We start from the raw sequence: 20,305 nt of genomic DNA, 5'->3' as shown, positions 1-20,305 counted from the left end.
CTCTCACAGGACCCCGCTGTTTCTTAAGTGTGTAACCATGTCCTGAGTAAAACTTTTACTGGAAAACCTGAATCACCTGAAGGCATCCTGTCCTCATGTTTACAATTAAACACATGTTTGGTTCCTGTTAAAAGGTAAATTAGTTAATTCCTTAGTTTGCACCACCAGGTCTTGTATATAATAATGGCATATTTCTGAATTTAACACATGACACCTATTCAATTATGAGTTCAAACTCCTTAGAAAACAACTCTGAACTATTTTTCAACTTACCTCTATCCCCAGTGTAATTAACCCTGGTTAGTGCATGAATAACATTTTTTGAAATTTTTAAAAGTTGTACAAAACTGAAGTTAAGTTAAATAACGAATGCTAAAGTTGAATGACTAAAGCTCTGAAAATAAATCCTATTCACCATACTTTTACGACACTGACGGCAGCTGTAACCATAACAACGGTACAGAACGCTTTATGGCACAAAATGGCGACGTACACATGAGGACGTGACGTATTTCGCAATGACATTTTAGTGTGTAATTTGAGTGTTCTTTTATAAGGCTGCGATTCTCTCTGTTGTATTATTTAATGTTTGTACCGTCTCGCAAGGAGGCATCATAGCAAGACAATGAGTGGATCTGCGATTCAGGAGAAGGTTGCTAAGCTGTTGAGCAGACAGAATGGGAAACCTGCACTCAAAGCTACAAAACCCCTGGTGCTCAAAAATGAGGTCCCCATCCGTAAAATGAAGAAAGGAGGTCAGAACTTCTTCATTTAACATGTATTAATATGTCTAACGTTATATGAGTTCACAAAATGTTCGGTGTCTTTTAGCCTCTTAATGAATGTGCAGTAATCAGATTGCTGTGCTAACTTTGTGTTATTTTACAACCTTTACAAAATTTATCTCACGTTTTTACTTAACTCTCTGTATGTATTGATGTATCATTTGTCGAAGTGTTGAATAACTGATACATTTAAGAAAATATTGTGAATAATATTTGCAAATCTCTGTTCTATTTTATAATTCCTGTCAATATAATTCCTTGTACTCATGCACTGTATTTTAGGCTTATAGAAGAATACGACACGGCTCACAGTCAGAGGAAAACACATTTTCTTCAGCAAAAAATATATATCATTTATTGTAGTTCTTTGTATGGCCAGAAAGTCAGCTAATATGTGCATACATTATGTATTGATGATATATATCTGTTGTTATAGCAGTGTAGTACATTATTTAGTACAATATAGATATATGGATATATCATATGTATGTATATAAATATACATGTTCATGCCATCCTTCCCAATATGACGTTTAAATGCTTAGTTTTATGATCAGAGAACTATAGTGATTATTCTGAGTGGGAAAGGTGATGTTTTACATTGCATTAGTTTGGGAAATGACACATAAGCAATCAGTCCAGTAAATGATCCTATTCAAATTTTTTTACATTTACTAATTAGAGCAGGGGTGCCCAAACGTTTTCGTATAATGGGCCTAAAACCAAGTATGATTATGTTAAAAAAAACTATATTACATTAAAGTTGCTAAGAAATTACCCCTCATTTATTTCATAATATTTAAAAATAAATAACAAAACATTACTTTAAATTACATAAATTGTATTAACTAATGCAGTGTAACCTTTAAATCGATAACTTATTGCTATGAAAACATAAGAATAAACAGTGGAGTTCAATGCTGAACACACTAGTCAATCATCTGCCTTTGCCTTGATTTTCTCACTAAAGTCTTTGCATTGTCCTCCGTCCACCAGGTGACAATATGTACATTTAAACTAAATCTGATTATTTACAATATTTAATTGAAAGGTTTAATTTTAGTTAGCTTTAACAATAACACAAACATACAAAAGGTTACAATTGACATGATAATCTCTAAACCATCATTCTTCCTCTTTTCTCAGATGGGATGGTGGGCCAAATCAAAGGTTACCATGGGCCAATTTTGCCCCGCGGGCCGTAGTTTGGGTATCTCTGAATTATCGGTTTCTCTGCAAAAAGTTGCAAAATTTACCACAACCTGACTGAGGCAGTTTTAGACGGGTTAAAGGACCTTACAATATAATATGGTGAATAAACTGTGCTTGCTTTTATAATGACATGGTCAATTGGCATCCATCTTTTTTTATTATAACCACAAAAATTAAATTGATGAGAGCATTTAAAATACACAACAAACGTTTTGGTCACACAGGACCTTCCTCAGTGTTTGCATTCTTTTGAAATATTTAATCTTCATATGTCAACAACATTGTGACACTATTAGGGAACAGAATTTATTTCAGAATTAAAAGTTAATAGAATTTTCATCTCAACACTGATGTGGTTTTAATTTGTGAAGGTGTAGTGTTTGTTTGTTTTTTATCATTTTTTAATCAGGGGTGGGGTCATGAATTTAAAGTATTAAAATAATTCAATATTTCAGTGACTAATTTTTTATTAAATTATTAGAGGTTTGTTGTTTCTTTTTATTTAGAAATATCGAAATGTCTTATTTTGTTAAACCCGTCATGGTTAAATACTATCTTTGTTACAGAGGCCACCTGCGTTACAGAGATGTCATTGCTTATGGCCTGCTGGAAACAGAACGATTTTAACAATGCAGTCTGCCCTCAAGAAGTCACCGCTTTCTACACATGTGTCGAAAAGGTACTGCAGACATGCAACTCACTGTGCTCAGGATATCCTCCTTTAAACAACCTGCTGAAAGCTGACAAGCCGTTCGATGGCCATAATTAACATGATTTTGATGAATGCATAGGAATGAGCAATTAGCATGAACAACCAGCAAAATTTTCTCTGCCATTTCCTGGTTATGGCGAACAGACTTCCCAGTTTGCAGTGCAGTTTCCTGCTTGACATTTATTTTTGTTCATCTGTTGTTTCCGTGTTTACAGCATCCTCACGCATCTAGCGGGATCATGTTTTTTATTGCTATCTCCCTCTACAGAATGAGGGTGTTCTTTTAGTTCAAATACTTATATCTTGTATTGTGTTCTGATTCAGATTACATTTAATCACATCGAGACACATTCCAACTTTCACTTGACTTTTCTTTTTGACATTTAATCATATTTGGCCACTTTAATGGGAGGGAATATGGACATGTATGTAGGCAACATTTTCTAATCTTTCAATCTTATATTGCCAAAAAACGCCTGCCGTTTGCATGTAAATGTGAAGTACAAAAAAGAAAATGCTACAGACACCTAGAGAAGATCCTAATTTTTACGTTTTCAGCTGTGAAACTAAATTTACAATTCCACAAAGTTTAAATCCTGTATTAAAAATTAGCTTAACCATAAAATTGATCCTGGTGTATACATGACCCCAATCAACTTTTCCTTATGAAAAGACATGGTTCCTTTCATCTTAGGCACCGTTTACACTTATACGCAGGGGCGCTGCTGACCGGTACGGGCCCTATGACAACATTTGTGGGTGTCACAAAAAGTGAAGAGCAAGGTGGTTCTGATGGGCCCCTAATAGTATCTCTGTGGGCCCCAAAACGGTGTGGGCCCTTAGAATCATCCTAACTTTCCCCCTGCCCAGCGGCATCCCTGCTTAAACGTTTTAGTTTTAAAACAGCGTTTTAGAACGAAAACGATCGACGTCCACACTGGCGTTTCATCCAGCGTTTCTGAAAAGATCTCCGTCCACACTACATTGCTGAAAACGCACATTATGTGACCGAACACACGCTCTGACATGCACTGCAGCTTATGTGCACGTCTGAGCTCCAGGCAGTCAGCGGGTGCTTTGAGCACACCTCCACGTGTGAGAGCAGCACACGTCGGACAGTTCTTCAAGAATATATCGCTGAATTTCATCTCAATATAGTTGTCAAATGTGATATTTAATACATCTTGTCTCTATCTAAGGACTTTTTGGTCTTTTGAATCTATTACTTGTTCTCAAATTTCACACACCAGACGTGCACATTCACATGATATTTAACATGAAACTAATCAGATGGTGCTCTGTGGCGCGGCAGAGAAATTAACAGTGTCCTGAGTCGTGGCTGGGTGCCGCTGACAGCCGCCGACTTGCAGTGCCGGTGTGTGTACCCGGATAGAAACCTATGTTTAGAATTCTGAAACACCAGAAGCGGCGCTTCTAGTGTGCGACCTGCTTGACACAGAGCAGCAGCCTTTTTTTTTTTTTTTAAACCAAAACGGCCTCTTCAGTGGTTTTAAAAAAGCTCCGTTTTCAGGGCTCGAAAACTCTGGGGTAGTGTGGATGGAAGGCGTAACAATAGCAAAAGTTATGCGTTTTAAAACTGAAATTTATTAGTTTAGAGTTTTATTGAAACAAGATTTTGTGACTTTTCATCATTATCTATCTGAGGGTATGTAAAAGATATGACCTCAATTGTAAATGAAAAAAAAGAATCAATAAATCTAAAAATTTCCAAACAGAAATGAAGACCTGGTACTAGAGCACAAATGTAAAATAGAAAATTCGTACTCACAAAAAAACACAGACTGGCAATGCGTTTGTAAACTGTAACCCTTGTAAGTTCATCACTAACCAACAGATAGCAGAATTCTACACCTAACACCTAGATCAATATCCAGAAACAACTTAAATAAAAAAAAATTTCCCTTAAAAAATTTAATATTTCATTCGGCACGGTGGGTGAGTGGTTAGCACTGTCACCTCACAGCAAGAAGGTCGCTGGTTTGAGTTCCCGCTGGGCCAGTTGGCATTTCTGTGCATTTCTGGAGTTTGCATGTTCTCCCCGTGTTGGCGTGGGTTTCCTCTGGGTGCTCTGGTTTTCACCACAAGACATGCACTATAGGTGAATTGAATAAATTAAATTGGCTGTGGTGAAAGACGTGAAGCGTGTGGTGTTTTCCAATACTGGGTCATGCACTGTGTAAAACATATGCTGGAAAAGTTGGCGGTTCATAGAGACTAAGCCGAAGGAAACATAATATTTCACATACAGGGGAAAGGTGTAGTTGAGGATTTTATGTGGTAAAGTAGGAAATATTTCATATCTCCCCAAACACACCATCAATGTAAAGCTGAGAAGTAAACAAAAAAAGATATGTAATTTGTATGGATTAAATGTATAAATGTTTTTTTACAATTACAAGTTGTTGGGGTCATATAGACTCCAAATATACAATTGAGTGCGTACGACGAACAACCGTATAAGTCCAAAAAAATAAACAATGAGAGAACCATGTGACATTAATTGTATGTGTGGACTTTGTATACAGAAATAGCTTCACACGGAAAAAAAACATTTATGTCCACTAAGAAGAATAGAGATGCTGCTTGCTGTCATGTGCGCTTCGGACATTTAAAAGGCAAATTGTCAGCAATAAAAGGAGAGCCGACATGAACAAACGGAAGGACAGAGTATGCAGGGAAACCATATTTGAATTGAAAAGGAGAACAAAAACCAGGGAAAAACCCTTACCCCTAAACCCTAATGTTTGATACTGACATTGAAATATGTTGCCTCCTTAGAATTGAGAAGCTTTTGTTGTCTATCTTCAAGTAAAATAAAAATATATAATATAATGTTCCCAATCCAAATAGTCGAAATCTTATTACTCAAAGTTTTGAAAATATGGACTTATATGGTTCTTCATCTCAAGGCCTCAATTAGTAAACAGGACATAGATACAGTTTGAGGGTTAACAACAGAAAAGAGGTGATTTTGTTGTAGCTGTTTATAATTATTCGATCACATGAGTATTTTCAATACGAAAGCAATTAAAATTTATTTTTAACTACCTCTAAAAGTGGATACGTTTAAAAAAAATTTACACCTGTATTTAATGTTGCCCGTGTATTATCTGATCCAATCGAATTGTAAAAAGCATCTTTATACCAGATTTTAAAAAAACTCAAAGCATTTATTGTGTATGGATATTAGCTAAAATGCATGCAGTCATTATTTTTATATAACCTTGTTTCCTAATTTCATTTCCTACAGGCGAAGAGCAAGAACCAGGGAAGGCATGGAGCTCGACTTTTGCCTGAGGAAGTCAACACCTTATTGAAACGATTTCCCAACCAGGGAAGTCTGATCTAAAAGTGCAGTCTCATAGATTAGTCTAAGAATGGACAGTTTTATTATTTGAGTTCTGTTAATGGGGACTTTAGTCTAAGTGCACTGGGACAGCCAAGTGATGAGAAAGGGGTGTGGAAAGCTTTACTGAAAAACAGCAATGAAACTGTCACTGGAACTCAAACTCTGCCAAAAACACATCAGCAGGTGCATGCAGAGCAAATAAGCTGCATTCATAAAGTTCAAAAGCACTTTTGGTGATTGGTACATTTTCCCGGCTGCACTCCTGTAAGTCATCCCATTAAAACAAAACAAGGATGAAAAACTGGTTCTTTTGTTCACATAAATTGACAGTCTACCAAGAATATAAACTCACTGGCCACTTTATTAGGTGCACCTTACTAGTACCGGGTTGGACCCCTTTTGCCTTAAGAACTGCCTTAATCCTTCGTGGCATAGATTCAACAAGTTACTGGAAATAATTCTCAGAGATATTGGTCCATATTGACATGATAGCATCACGCAGCTGCTGCAGATTTGTCTGCTGCACATCCATGATGCAAATTTTTTTGAAGTACTGTTGCCTTTCTATCAGCTTGAACCAGTCTGGCCTTTCTCCTCTGGCATTAACAAGGCATTTGTGCCCACAAAACTGCCGCTTACTGGATATTTTCTTTTTTTCGGATCATTCTCTGTAAACCCCTAGAGGTGGTTGTGCGTGAAAATCCCAGTAGATCAGCAGTTTCTGAAATACTCATACCAGCCCATCTGGCACCAACAACCATGCCATGTTCAAAGTTACTTAAATCATCTTTCTTTCCCATTCTGATGCTCGGTTTGAACTGCTGCAGATTGTCTTGACCATGTCTACATGCCTAAATCCATTGAAATGCTGTCATGTGATTGGCTGATTAGAAATTTGCATTAACGTGCAGTTGGACAGGTGTACCTAACAAAATGGCCATTGAGTGTAAATCTCATCATTTACTCAGCCTCATGTCATCTTGTGTGTTCAACAGTTGAAACAGTCAATGACAAGTACATGATAATGGATTTTATTTTTAGTGATGTCCTCTATAACCATAATCTGTTATTAATGTTTAAATTGCTTCCTCAGATAATCTCAGTGTTCTTAATTAGAGCATCAGTGGCATATTTAATTTCTGACATGAATTAAAATGAGGATGTGTGGGACTGAAGTACAGTGTGTTCAATGGATTATTCTGCTCATTAAACTTCAAGCAGACAAAATCTCCATAAAACGGTTTTGAAAATGATGTGATATCTAGGACCTTTCTACATAGTGTGCCATTGTAAAGACTGTAAGTCTATCCCTCGCAGCCTCGTTTTCATTCACATAAACTTCACCATGGCCTCTAATCTGAGATCTATTGTATTGGTTTTTGGTTTTATTTTTCTACATCTCCTCTGCATAACTGAGCTGTGACCTGTGAAACCTGCTGGTTTATTTATTTAACAATTTCTCTTCCTGTTTCGTGTTGCGTCCACAATATAATTAGTCTCAGCCATTCTCAATTATCAGAAAATTGAGATCAAGGCAGAAGTACTCAGTGCTGGATTGTGTTACATACCATTGCAAAGTATATCAGTGTTGTCTGAGAGAGCCTTGCCTTAAAGATCAAAATAACTCATTTATAGGCATATCTAATAATAAACAATACACGTTCTATTCCGATGATAGTTTTCATGTTTAGACTGATGTGATTTGAAACACTGTGTGACCATGGTTTAGTTCCCTTAATGCAGTTTAACCATGGCCATCCTGTGATAACACTGCCCACCATTTCCTTAGGCTGATTATCTACAGTTGTCTGCAGTTTAATGTGTTTAAACCCCAAAGGAAATGCCCTGTTATTTAGTCACAACATTTTTCAGATTTGGACAGTCATCAACAGAACAAACTTCTGAAATCAGTATAGTAACAATGAACAGCCCAAAATACTTTGATCTAAGCTGAACTAATATAGCTAATGGCTCGCATAATCAACCAAATAATGCCTCGAAGATTTAATTTCAATACTTCAAGGTGTCTAAAGTGATGACCTTTTAACTCAACATGTCTTATTCACTATATAAAGTAAACCAATCCCTATAACGTGAGTATAAACCAGATTAACACCCCAGAACAGAGTGTGGATGAATGCCAAGCAATGCAGCCACACCTCTGGGCATCTGATAAGAGAAAGCAAACTTTTATCATTTCTTTTTGTTTGTTTTTTTAGCTCCCTGATATGCGATTTAAAAAAAATTGCCTAATGAACATGGCTTTTTGCATCAAATCAATGTTTTAAGCAATGATGTGATCTTCACCAGTGTGCCAGGCTGTACAATCTTTCTAAGATTGAATGTTATTTCTCTTTTTGTATCTAGAAGTAAACTGATCCTCCAGATGAATGAATTACAGCATAGACGACTTATGTTAATCATATGAATAATGTGTTTAATTGTGGTGGGGTTTAAAGAAACCTTTGATCTTTTATTCAGTAAAGGATTGAGGTATTGTTGACTTCTACTGAATGCTGAACAATGTGGAATGAGGTGCATTCAAGTGTCTGTGTACACAGGTGAACAATACAGAACAAGGCGAGCTTTAGGCTCTGGGATTTAAAATGAAATTGGTGAAAGCTAAGACTGTTAAAAATAATAATATATTTGTCCAAGTGGTTAATAATATCCAGCTTATCAACATGTGCCCTTTGTCCCATGTTAGGGAGCTTTCGGGAGTTATGGATAAAGAGCAGAAATTCTTTAACTGCCTGTTTCATATTTGCAGTGTGACTGCAAAAGGTCTGTGTTTTGTTTTTAAGCTTTAGGCACATTTTTGGTTGGTTGTACAAGGGTCTGTTGAGTTATTCAGATATTCATTTCATTTCATGGAGATAAAAACTGGATTTTTTTATTCAATTTGATTAACCTGTTTTCAATTTGTGTATGAAAACAGACTTTGTAGAACATGCACTTGTGTGTTTTGGTGAATTGGCATTCCACTGATAACATTCACTGATTCTTAGAAGTTTACCTTTATGCTCGTTTTAAAAAATACGTCTCATCACTTCTGATTGGCCTTTTAAGTATTTTTAATTGAAAATGTAAATCAATCATAGTTCATTACTGCTAAAGGAAAACTAATTAAAATAGTACATTTCTTAGTCAGAAAAATAAATAAATGGTAGCAGTGTGACAGATTTAGAAAAAGAAAAGATGTATGCAGTGGGTGTTATTCTTGGATTTGGAGATCAGGGACATGCTTTGGGTATAGACTAAATAATTTGAGAAGTTCTAGAGAAAATGCATCTGTTGTTCCCACTCAAAGTCAACATTTATTTATTTATTTAATTTGCTTCTCTTAGGTATAAGAAAAAATGCCATACAGTTAGGAAATCTATAACCCATGTTATGTAGTAAATAATGTTAAGTGTTTTACTTGTTTTACTTTGTCAACTCAATCATTTTGTTGTTTTTGGCTTTCCATAATCTATAGTGCAAAACTACCAATATGACTGCGCTATAAAATCCAACAGTCAACTTTATCAAATCAAATGAGTGTAGTCAAAATTTACTAAAAGTTAATTCTACTCATTTGAAGAGTTTTGAACTCATATAGATTAGTTTTGTTGCAATCGGTTTCCTCGAACGGTTTGAGTTGCCTTAACACATTGGGTTTTACAGTACTCAGTCGGTTTAAGTTTTCTTCATTTATCGGGTTTTACTGTGCTCAAATTGCTTCAATAAATCAAATGGATTAAGTTCACAGTACTCATTAGGATTAGTTTTTGAACATAAATGGTTTGTTGCAATCGGTTTCCTCAAACGGTTTGAGTTACCTTAACTTTTTGGGTTTTACAGTGTGTGATGGTCAATATTGACATATGTATTGGCCATCTTAATGAATACTTACACACACGAAATATAATTAAAAGTCACAAATTGTTAAAACCGCTTGCCATAGGGTACAGCCTCTCTGCTCCATAAATGTTTATGCCCTGTAATGATCTGTAGTGTGTGATGGTCGAGGCTGCTGGAGCGGCGTCTCTTCTCTCTCAGTAGCGACACCTCACAGAGCACGCAGACCTGCATGAGAGGGGTGTCAGTCGTGTCGCTGGACTTTTAGAACTTTTACACAACATTGCTTGCTTTTTCTGAACATTTTTTGTGTTTCTTCGGTTGTAACAAACATTTGTAAATATTCTGAGGTGGGAAGGCGTCCCACTTTTTGTCCGTATGCCCGCGGACAGCGATGATGGGACAGTTGTACTGGACGGACGGTCAATGACAGGATGGATATCAGAGGGATTCTCTCTATCGCTGCTGTCTTTGGTTTCTCTTTCGGAGTTTATGGCGAGGTATGTAAACGCCGTTTGCTTTGTTGACATGAGTTTTCAGTCAGACCACAAACAGTCAAACTGGATGTGATTTATACTGAAAGATATGACGGAAAAACTCCTGACGTTACTCTGGGAATTAAAGGAGTTCAGATTTCAGAGGGCGAGTTTGTAAGCGCCACACAATAAATATATCATTTTAAATGTGTACTTGGCTATAATATGATATGCATTCCAAATGTTAATTTTAGTAGACTGGAAGTCGACACGCGAATTAATTCTGGTGCGAGTTGACGCTTTGGCCGCGCCGTCACTAATAGCTACTGTGCGTTACATTAACGTCTTGAATCACGTGAAAGTGTGTGGTATAATTATGGCTTTATCTCTTGCTTCACTCATTGTTCATTTTAGTGGTTGAGTTGTACTTTGCCCTCATTATGGCTCTTTAAAGGATATAAATAATCTCGAGAAACAGTAATGAGGGCCCTGCTTATGCAAATAAGTCCCTTATGAATCTGTTTCCATATGTTGCAAGCAATTAATGTCATTTTTATGTAGTGTAATTAATCACTGTTTAATTATATAAATAATTATTTAAGATATTATATCATTGTCAGATAATAAACAAATAAAAAAATGGCTTATAAAATACATAATAAAAACTATTAAACCAACACAAGGTTGCTTTATCTGATTTAAAATAATCTTAAAACAGTCTGCTATCTGTCCGTGCCTGACAATCTGAAAAGAGGCAAAAAAATTTGTTTAAACTGATCTGCAGATATATTACTAAAATAACAAAACAGAACATAATATACCTTAACTCCATCATGATTTCAGAGAATATACTAACCTAAGCTTTACATATCCTGAGCAGACTTCCACTCAGACTTCTCAAATGGATGGCATTTCTTTGTGTGTTGGCTTGGGCAGAAGTCCATGTGAAATCATAACTGACAAAATTTACTTTGTAAGCTTTCTTTCTTTGAGGTGAACACTTAATTAAAATCTTTTGCTTGTAAATAAAAACAATTAAAGTAATTTTTAAAAAGTGTCTTATGACATCAGGTTGATGTTGATTTATAGACCGAATATTCGTATCAAACACTCCTCCTGAACGTTTTTTTTTTCTGTGAGTCAGAGGGGGTGAGGAGGAGATTTATAATCAAACTCTGCCCTCTATTCTGTATTCCATTTTTTAGTTGGAAATTTTACATTACAAGTAAAGTCAACAAGACCTTCCAGTTCATGACTTTAACCACTTCCCTGTTATTGTTAGTTGTTTTTTTGTCCTAAATCATGTACATAACAAAAAACTTGCCAGTTTTTTTTTTTTAACCCAAAAAATACCTGAAAATTTTACTTACTTAACAGACCACTGTTGGACATTTTACACTTATCCTACACTAAAAGTGTAGCAGGTTTAATAAGGGTAAAGTAATGAAGGTGGGGCTTTCTGACTATGATATTGAAAAACAAAATATCAAATGCTAAATGCATGCAAGTGCATACAGACATGCACATATATAATTCTATTTTACAGTATAGTTATTTATATAGACAATTTTGAGGGATGTAAACAAAAACAGTGGTCCCACCGTATTTCCTGTTTTACATATATATTTTTTATCGCTTCAGAGAATCCAAAATAAGGCACATATTGATAATGTTCTGATAGCTGTTTTAACATTAATTTATGATTGAACTGCCTCTTGTTACAGTTAGGAAATAGTTTGATAACAAGCATGAAATGTTCATGAGCCAATGACATGACCACATTGAAATGGTCTATAGGTATAGTCTAGTTATTCTGAAAAAATCAACAAAAATAGCATTATATAATAAATACATGTAAATACTTTAAAATGAAAAGCATTTCACCTAATTGCATTACCTTTTCACTTTATTTGGATCTTGTTAAATATGGTAGATAAAATATGAACTTGGATTACCCTTTCCAACACAACAAATTCCACTGCGTCACTACATTTCACAGTTATTTGGATGAATTCATCATTATAAACATTCCTCAATTCACATTTTAACAGGTATAAAATAAATGCCTCTTGCATAAAGGAAAAATCTTAAAAATGAAAATATAAAAATACAACGTTTTGACATTCCCACCCCTTCCCGTAGTTTCACATGAAATGTATTCCCTAGACTCTCACACACTGCGCATAAGTTAGCCATGCCCACTTATTTACATGTTGTGGTATAATGTATATATGGAGTAAAACATCTATTAAGGTTGGCCAATTATTCCACGGTAATTGTATATACTGCCACATCTTCCAGCCAGGATGGATGGATGGATGGATGGATGGATGGATGGATGGATGGATGGATGGATAGATAGATAGATAGATAGATAGATAGATAGATAGATAGATAGATAGATAGATAGATAGATAGATAGATAGATAGATAGATAGATAGATAGATAGATAGAACCATTAATGTGTGTGTGCTGTCTGTCTTACTGAAAATGAAGGTTTGAGGAAATTGCATTTCATTTGTATTTACAACCTGTTTGCACGGCAAGCATGCTGTCCTGTCTTTCACTGTAGTCAGGATGAGAGAAAAGTGTGATGCTCATTCCCTTCATCACACTCACACAGTAGCGGTCTAATGGCTTGATGGTAATGAAAGTGTGCTTTGATCTAAGCTGAAGCACTGCTAAAGCAAAGCTGCTCCACACTGTTAGCTCGTGTCTTTATGTGACATTTTCCTGTCGTAAAGGAACGGATACCTTTGATAACCTTCCTCCAGGGAGAAAACCTCTAACTAAGGCTGGCAGCTGCTTACTAAGATCAAAAACAAAACATCAAAACATAACCCAAACAGTTCAAATCACGTGAACTTAAAATAGGTCTCTGTTAACATACTACTTTATGCCTATGTTATTATTTGCTAGATTTATTTTTCATGTTCGTATAAAAAGAAAATGGTACCCTGATGTTATCAAATAGTCATGCCATACTTATTTCCCCTGCTGTATATATTACGAAATGCCAATACCAAAAAACTCCAAATGATGACACATTTATTTAGCGGGGCACTTCAAATGGTTCAGTATGTCTAAAAAAAACACTTTTTTATTCTTTTGTTGTTAGTTAAAGACATAAACTTTTTGTTTCTACTTTGTCTTCATAGGCAGGACAGCGTGCTATGTACCTGAATACACTACAGAGCTCAGGTAGGTCACAAGTCTGTATGCTTTTAGTTTTTTTTTATTATTATATGCTTTTCAAGTATTGCCTGGAAAATCCTATGGTCTTTACTGGCTGCCTATTAACAGCATCTACACTGAATCTCAGATATGCATTAAGCGGTTTGTTTCTGATGCATCCTGTTACGCCGAGTTCACACAACATGGGCGGTAGACCAATGATAACAATCTAATTACACAGGTGTCAAACTCAGCTCTGCACAGTATAGCTTTCTGTGTCCTTATGTGAAATTTTTATGTGACTTCTTTATGTAGTTGGAACTAAACTGTGCAGGGGTTTGGCACCCCTGGTCTTTTGAACAATCTCAACCAGAATAGACTTTTGCAAAGGAGGGGTTTACAGAGACAGAACCTCTGAACCAACCATTGAAGACATTGTGAGAAAAAAAATGTTGCATTGTATATTATGAGAGAATCAAAAAAAAGTTTTTTGACCTTGGATGGGTGCAAAATCATTTAAAAAGACTTTTAAGAACAAAATTACAAACCTTTAAATTAGCATAAAGGGTTACTTTAAACAAAGATGTAAACAACTAGAGATTGAGGATTTATAATTGGGGACTTACTAGCATCTATTTGGTGTGAACATTCATTCATTCATTCATTCATTCATTCATTCATTCATTCATTCATTCATTCATTCATTTTCCTTCGGCTTAGTCCCTTATTTATCAGGGGTTGCCACAGCGGAATGAACCGCCAACTCTCCTGCATATGTATTATGCAGTGGATGCCCTTCCAGTCTTAACCCAGTGCTGGGAAACACGCATACTCTCGCACATTCACACACTCACTCATAAACTACGGCCAATTTTGTTTACCCAATTTACCTATACAGTACATCTTTGGACTTTGGGGGAAACCGGAGCACCCGGAGGAAACCAGCGAATACGGGGAGAACATGCAAACTCCACACAGAAATGCCAACTGGCTCAGCCAAGACTCGAACCAGCGACCTTCTTGCTGTGAGGCAACAATGCTAACCACTGAGCCACCATGCCGCTCTGCTGGATTTATACATTTCCTGAGAAATTGAATTATGCCTCTTGAAACATAATCATTATTGGTTGCTGCTGAAATGTCAGTGTTTTTGTTCAGTTAAAGAGCATCTCTGTCAATGGCAATAACCACATCCTAACTTGGCACTATATCTAATACAACATGAACCGATGCAAAACCACTCGTCTGTCAAGAGATTTACTTATCAATGGTTCCCTCTGGCAGATAAAAAAAAAACATTCAACCACAACAATCCCTCTCAGACAAGATTTTTGTGGAGAGAAAGCTAATATTCAATATGCTTGTAATACGAGTGAAGCACAAACACTTACTGATGACAGTGAATGGATGTGAAACAACTGCTGCATTGATGGCTCTCGAGGAATAGCTAATTTCGAGATCGAATGCCCCACTGCTTTTACACACTGCACGTGTCATATTCATATTCTGTGAACTTTATTGCATTGCTTGCCTTCCAAGCCTGGACAGGTTTGTACACTGTCATCCTTAGGGCAGGATGCTGAAATATACTCAGTCTTCCCACAGAACCGTCAACCTACTCCTAGTTCATGCTGAGGCAGTGTGAGATTCCTCTATGATTGCCTCATCTGCAGATTTATTTTACACAGGCCAGTCTTTAAACCACTTATATTTAGTCTCTTGTGATACCACCAGGAGTCTTGTTGGTGGTCTTTTATCATGGTCTATAACTGTAACACCATGAGAAATATGACTGGAACTCTACACTGATGCTATTTCAGCAAATTGCTTTACTGTATGTACAGACAGACATAGAGCATGAAACATGAGCTCTCACGAGACAAGGCATGAATGTGTGCAAGGAACGATTACTATTGCAAAGAATTTAATGTATAAATACATGGTCTACACATGTCAGGTTTTGATACTTGAAAATATTCTATAGGTAATTTGTATATAGAGTTGTATGTGTATATGTGTATATTATACACAGCTTATACACACAACTGTTCTGTCTAGTTCTGGAATCTGATTGGCCGATAACATTTTCCAACCATGTGATATTCTGGTGATAACAGCATTCATGCAACCTGACTAAACTCCTGACTAAACTCCATATAGTATTTTTATGAGTGAAGTCAAAATGTATGAGTTAAGTCAGAATTGTAGTTATTTAGACTTAATATGTGCTGTTTATTAATAATAATGGCAACTATTTTCAGATATATTTAAGTCATCACTTACGTATCACTTCAAATCAACACTTATATAACCACCAACATCAGCCTTACCGCAGACACTTGTTCTAGAATCTGATGTAGGTTTCTATAGTAGTTAAACATTCATTCATTCATTTTCCTTCGGCTTAGTCCCTTATTTATGAGGGGTCGCCACAGCAGAATGAACTGAATAATTTTTTTGCTTGGAAAGAGAAGATTTAAGTTTAGCCAATGTTGTGCTTTGGTTAAGTCACATGACATGTATTGTGTTTCTGTGGCGCGATTTCTGACAGACTGACGATTATTGTGAGTAGTTGCTGAATGCAAATGAAAACGTCTATGAAAGGATCAACTCATGTCTGGTCCACAAAACAATGTGGGACATCACCTTGAAAGTTCACCTTGAAATATATTGCACATTCCACTATTGCCATTTGGAAACGCATACATTTGATGCAATAGGTTAGCTAGCTAGCTAGGTCAGCTGTGATCTTTCAAGTTGTAACAATAACAACTTAAATGCTAGTAATATAATGTTGATTAGTCATATGTTAATGGCATTTGCATTATGGATAAAATCAAATTTTAATGTCAATACTTTTGATTAAATATAAATACAGGGAACAGTGTATTTGTGAGGACCACCATGTTCTATGGTGAGTGAAAGAAGAAAAGGACAGAACCGGGTCTTCCTGCAGATGAAAGTAGGATTGAGATGGTTTTAGTGACCATGAGAATGATACAGATTGGACATTTGATAAGAGCAGTGATGGAGACAGTTCAAGTAAGTTAGCTCAGAGGTAGATAAGACAGGCGTAGAACTAGTATAGTATATAGTATAATATATAAACATTGCTAGTACCTACATTATTCTGATGCATTATAATAGACTTGTTATTTATTTGTTATAATATTTACTAGAAATATTTATACCTACAGTATGTTGTATACATGATAATACAATATTATGTTTGTTTTTTTAATAATATTCAGCAAAAAAAGAATCGGTAAATAAAAGCTGTTGGAATATCATTTGTTGTAACGTATGTATAAGGTGTCATTTATAAGTTCTGTGTTAAAGCTTGTAATACTGCAACACCAATTAAATTATTTCAAGCCACAAAATTATTATTATAAGGAAAGTTCTAAATTTGAATTTTTTAAGTTGTATCCACTATTGGACGTTGTTGCCATATGGGAACATATCATAAAGTACCTTAAAACAATTCCCCAATTTATTTTATAGCACTTCAAGTTAGTGCAGTAATTTGTCATAATTCGCTATTTCCAGTAAAGTAAAGCTTCATCTAAAAGATTATTTGCATGGAACACTTATATTTGGATTCACAGAGTAACATAGACATGACAAATAAAAACATTATTCTGAATGTGTGTAGAAACACCATGAATGTAATGTGTCTGTACATAAATTCTTTATTATTAATCAGTGAATCACACATACATGCCTATAAAGAGCACAGATTCATGGTTAGTTTGTGCATCCAAAGTCAAATATATATATATATATATATATATATATATATATATATATATATATACAATTATCAAGAGACGTTTCCTTTGATAAATGACAGGCATCCTCTGGGCTAATTAAAATCAAGACACGCATAGTAGATGAAGGTTAAAAACAACTCAGATTGGAAATTCAATACTGTTCCCTGATGCTAAACATGCAGTTTAATAAGATCAAGAATGATCGTTCTGTTTCAGTGCTTTGTTTACAGTTACGTTTGGAATAATATAGACAGAATAGCAGAACGTAATAGAGTTTCAGTGATGCTTTGGCTCCAGCACGCTTATCTTGGCCGTCAATGTTGAAGTGTGTGTTCTCAGCTCAATAAGCCAATGCTAAATCAATCTACACAAGCAGAGACAGGGTTAGGCTATGTGTCCTCTGGGTATAGATTTAAATATGCGTACAGGTGTAAATACCTTTCTGGCGTTACGTTTGCATGCATTTTGTCTTATGATGCTTGGGGTATGAAATCCCTGAGGGTTTAGCACCTGTTTCTAAAGAGAGACAAGGACATACTGGCCTCTGTCTGACAGCAGGCCAATGATGATTATCCAACATTTTACCATTTTGACATGCATTTGTGGTTTCCCTTTGATGAAACTGTTATACTTGCCTATTCTTATGTTTGATTTAAACTGAAATTATTATGTGTGTTACGCTCTCTGGAAACCTTTAATTGCTTTAAAGTATGTCTTCTAGTATCTCATTTAATTTCCTTTTATAGATGCCTCTAAAGCACTTAATGAAAAGACTAGTTCTGTTTAAATGTGCTTCTCTTGTCTAGGTGGATGGATTTAACATCTGTCTCTTGCCTGAGAATATTTAAGACTTTAGCTGAGTCGTTGGGCACAATGCCCAGGACTTTTTCCATTTCTAGTCTGATGAAGTAGTGAAATGACTGGCAGTATATGGGGAACAGCATAAGAATACAGCTTATATGTTATAAATCGCTGTATTAAATGATTGTTATATGCTTACAAATTAATTCAGCAGCCCACAGCAAAGCATGAAATTGGATTGTCATTGTTACTTTGTTTCTGAATGCATGGTACTCAGACTTACTAGATCACAAGATTTGGTCACCATTCCCCAAAGTCACAATGTTTTAATGGCCTAATATATTTGCAATTAGAATCATTCCATTATTGCAATTAAATTTCAATTGTTTTAAAATTTGCACTGTGACCTTGTACTTAACACACACACATTTAACACATACAGTTTTACTTTAAACAAACATTGTGATTTTTAATACTGTACAAACTGTATATTCTATTTCCCTACCCCCAACCTGACAGGAAACTATTTTAATTTTGACATTTTCCAAATACTTCATTCTGTGTGATTTATGAGCCATTTTTCTCATGGGAACCAAAAAATGTCCCCGCAAGGTCAATATTTACTGGTATTACTATTCTTTTGGGGACATGTAAGGAATACGAGGCACACACACTCAAACACTTGTTTATATCACAATATAAATGAGAACATACCACAGTCAGGGATGATGTTTTATGATGCTAAACCCCAGAATGTGGAGCATTTTTAGAGTAAAAGTAAATAATAATGTTTTATTGTGCATCAAAGTATTTGTGTACAATTGGTTGCATGCTTATAGAAAGCATAATAAATGCAAGTACAATGTTTACTTGAATGTTTCAAATAACTTTTTGTTAAAATAAAATGTAAAAATGGGTGAAATAATCCAGTGTATCTTTGTCATAATTGTCAAATTGTCATATTTGTGTCATACTAAAATATCCCATTTAATTGTAGTACTGTGTATAGTTTAAATGATTAAAACTTCTTGCTGACAACTGAGCAAACTGCATTTAAGTATTTAAAAATATGTAGTATTTTGAATATTTTAATAAATCATCAATCATTATTGTGCTAAATAATCTTGACAGGATGTAAACTGAATAAAATGATTCATTTTTAAAGGTAAGTGGTTGTAAAATGTATATGTGCTGAATTTATGATTTGTTTATTTAAATTAAGTGCATATAAATTGTTTGCAACCATTTCACTTTTAAAATGTAGTAAATCCGATGAATCTTTTGTTTTTAGAACTGAACTTAAACACTACAAACTGAACTACACTGTTCCTATTTACTGTGACCTTTAATGTGAAGCTGCTTTGACACAATCTACATTGTATAAGCGCTATACAAATAAAGGTGAATTGAATTGAATTAGTACATAATTTTATATTTTGTATGTAAATTTTATTAAGATTTTTATATTTGTAATATTCATGAATTCTATGAACAAATAAATGCATTTGTTCATTATTTTATTTTTAGTTATTGGTTATTAATTAATTTACAAATAAGTTATATTATCACACTCACAGATTGTGCATCACTGCATGTCAGGTGTGGATGTGTGACTCATCACAGCGGGTCATCACTGCAGTAAAGACATCATTAGTATCTCACACTGGACTACATCCAGAAGAGGCACTCTAGGGGTTTCACTGATACAGAAACCACTACAAAAAAATAATAAGAACACCTTCAGCCTGCATCCCTGCCGCTTTGAAAAAAAAAAAAGGTCTAGGTCGTGCTTTTACATTTTTTTCATCCCAAAAACCTTTATATGGCACTGCATTGACTTGTCCTGTAATGCTCTGTGGAGGTGGTTTTTCAAAGAAATTGAATGCTGAATTGAACTGAAGATGTGTTTCCCATAGGGCCTCTGTCCTGCTCTGAGGGCTTCACAGAGCTGGGTTATTACAACGGATCTGTGTCTCAGACCGACGCTGGATTTTCCTGTCTAAAATGGACTGAATTTCCAGACTACATGCTTCAGTACCCGAAGCGTGGGCTGGGGGACCACAACCACTGCAGAAACCCTGATCGTGAATCCAACCCCTGGTGCTTCTTCAGACAGAAGTCTGGAGCCGTCGGGTGGGCTTACTGCGACTGCCACCAGGGT

The 20,305-nt window shown here is 35.5% G+C and overlaps 2 protein-coding genes across 2 annotated transcripts in view; both read left to right on the top strand.

Annotated features, from left to right (window-relative positions):
• Positions 1-473: 473 nt before the first annotated feature.
• chchd1 (coiled-coil-helix-coiled-coil-helix domain containing 1) lies at positions 474-8,588 on the top strand. The gene is made up of 3 exons (XM_056471355.1): positions 474-755; positions 2,564-2,676; positions 5,981-8,588. The coding sequence occupies exons 1-3, from the start codon at positions 626-628 to the stop codon at positions 6,077-6,079; spliced, it is 342 nt and encodes a 113-aa protein (XP_056327330.1). The 5' UTR covers positions 474-625; the 3' UTR covers positions 6,080-8,588.
• A 1,474-nt stretch (positions 8,589-10,062) lies between these two features.
• Positions 10,063-20,305, top strand: part of si:ch211-51a6.2 (neurotrypsin) — a 34,163-nt gene continuing 23,920 nt past the window's right edge. The window contains exons 1-3 of the mRNA XM_056470887.1: positions 10,063-10,419; positions 13,555-13,597; positions 20,061-20,303. Of these exons, the coding sequence (XP_056326862.1) occupies positions 10,354-10,419; positions 13,555-13,597; positions 20,061-20,303 (352 nt within the window). The 5' untranslated portion in view covers positions 10,063-10,353. The remainder of the gene's footprint in view (positions 10,420-13,554; positions 13,598-20,060; positions 20,304-20,305) is intronic.

This window comes from Danio aesculapii, chromosome 13, assembly GCF_903798145.1.
Source record: "Danio aesculapii chromosome 13, fDanAes4.1, whole genome shotgun sequence".
In the NCBI taxonomy this organism is placed as follows: Eukaryota; Metazoa; Chordata; class Actinopteri; order Cypriniformes; family Danionidae; genus Danio; species Danio aesculapii.
Note: the sequence above shows the minus strand (reverse complement) of the source record. Positions and strands in the feature narration are given on the sequence as shown.

Coding starts and splice junctions, on each gene's coding strand:
- chchd1 (XM_056471355.1), top strand. CDS start 626: ATGAGTGGATCTGCGATTCAGGAGAAGGTTGCTAAGCTGTTGAGCAGA. Junction 756..2,563: donor CCGTAAAATGAAGAAAGGAG/GTCAGAACTTCT, acceptor TCTTTGTTACAG/AGGCCACCTGCGTTACAGAG. Junction 2,677..5,980: donor TCTACACATGTGTCGAAAAG/GTACTGCAGACA, acceptor CATTTCCTACAG/GCGAAGAGCAAGAACCAGGG.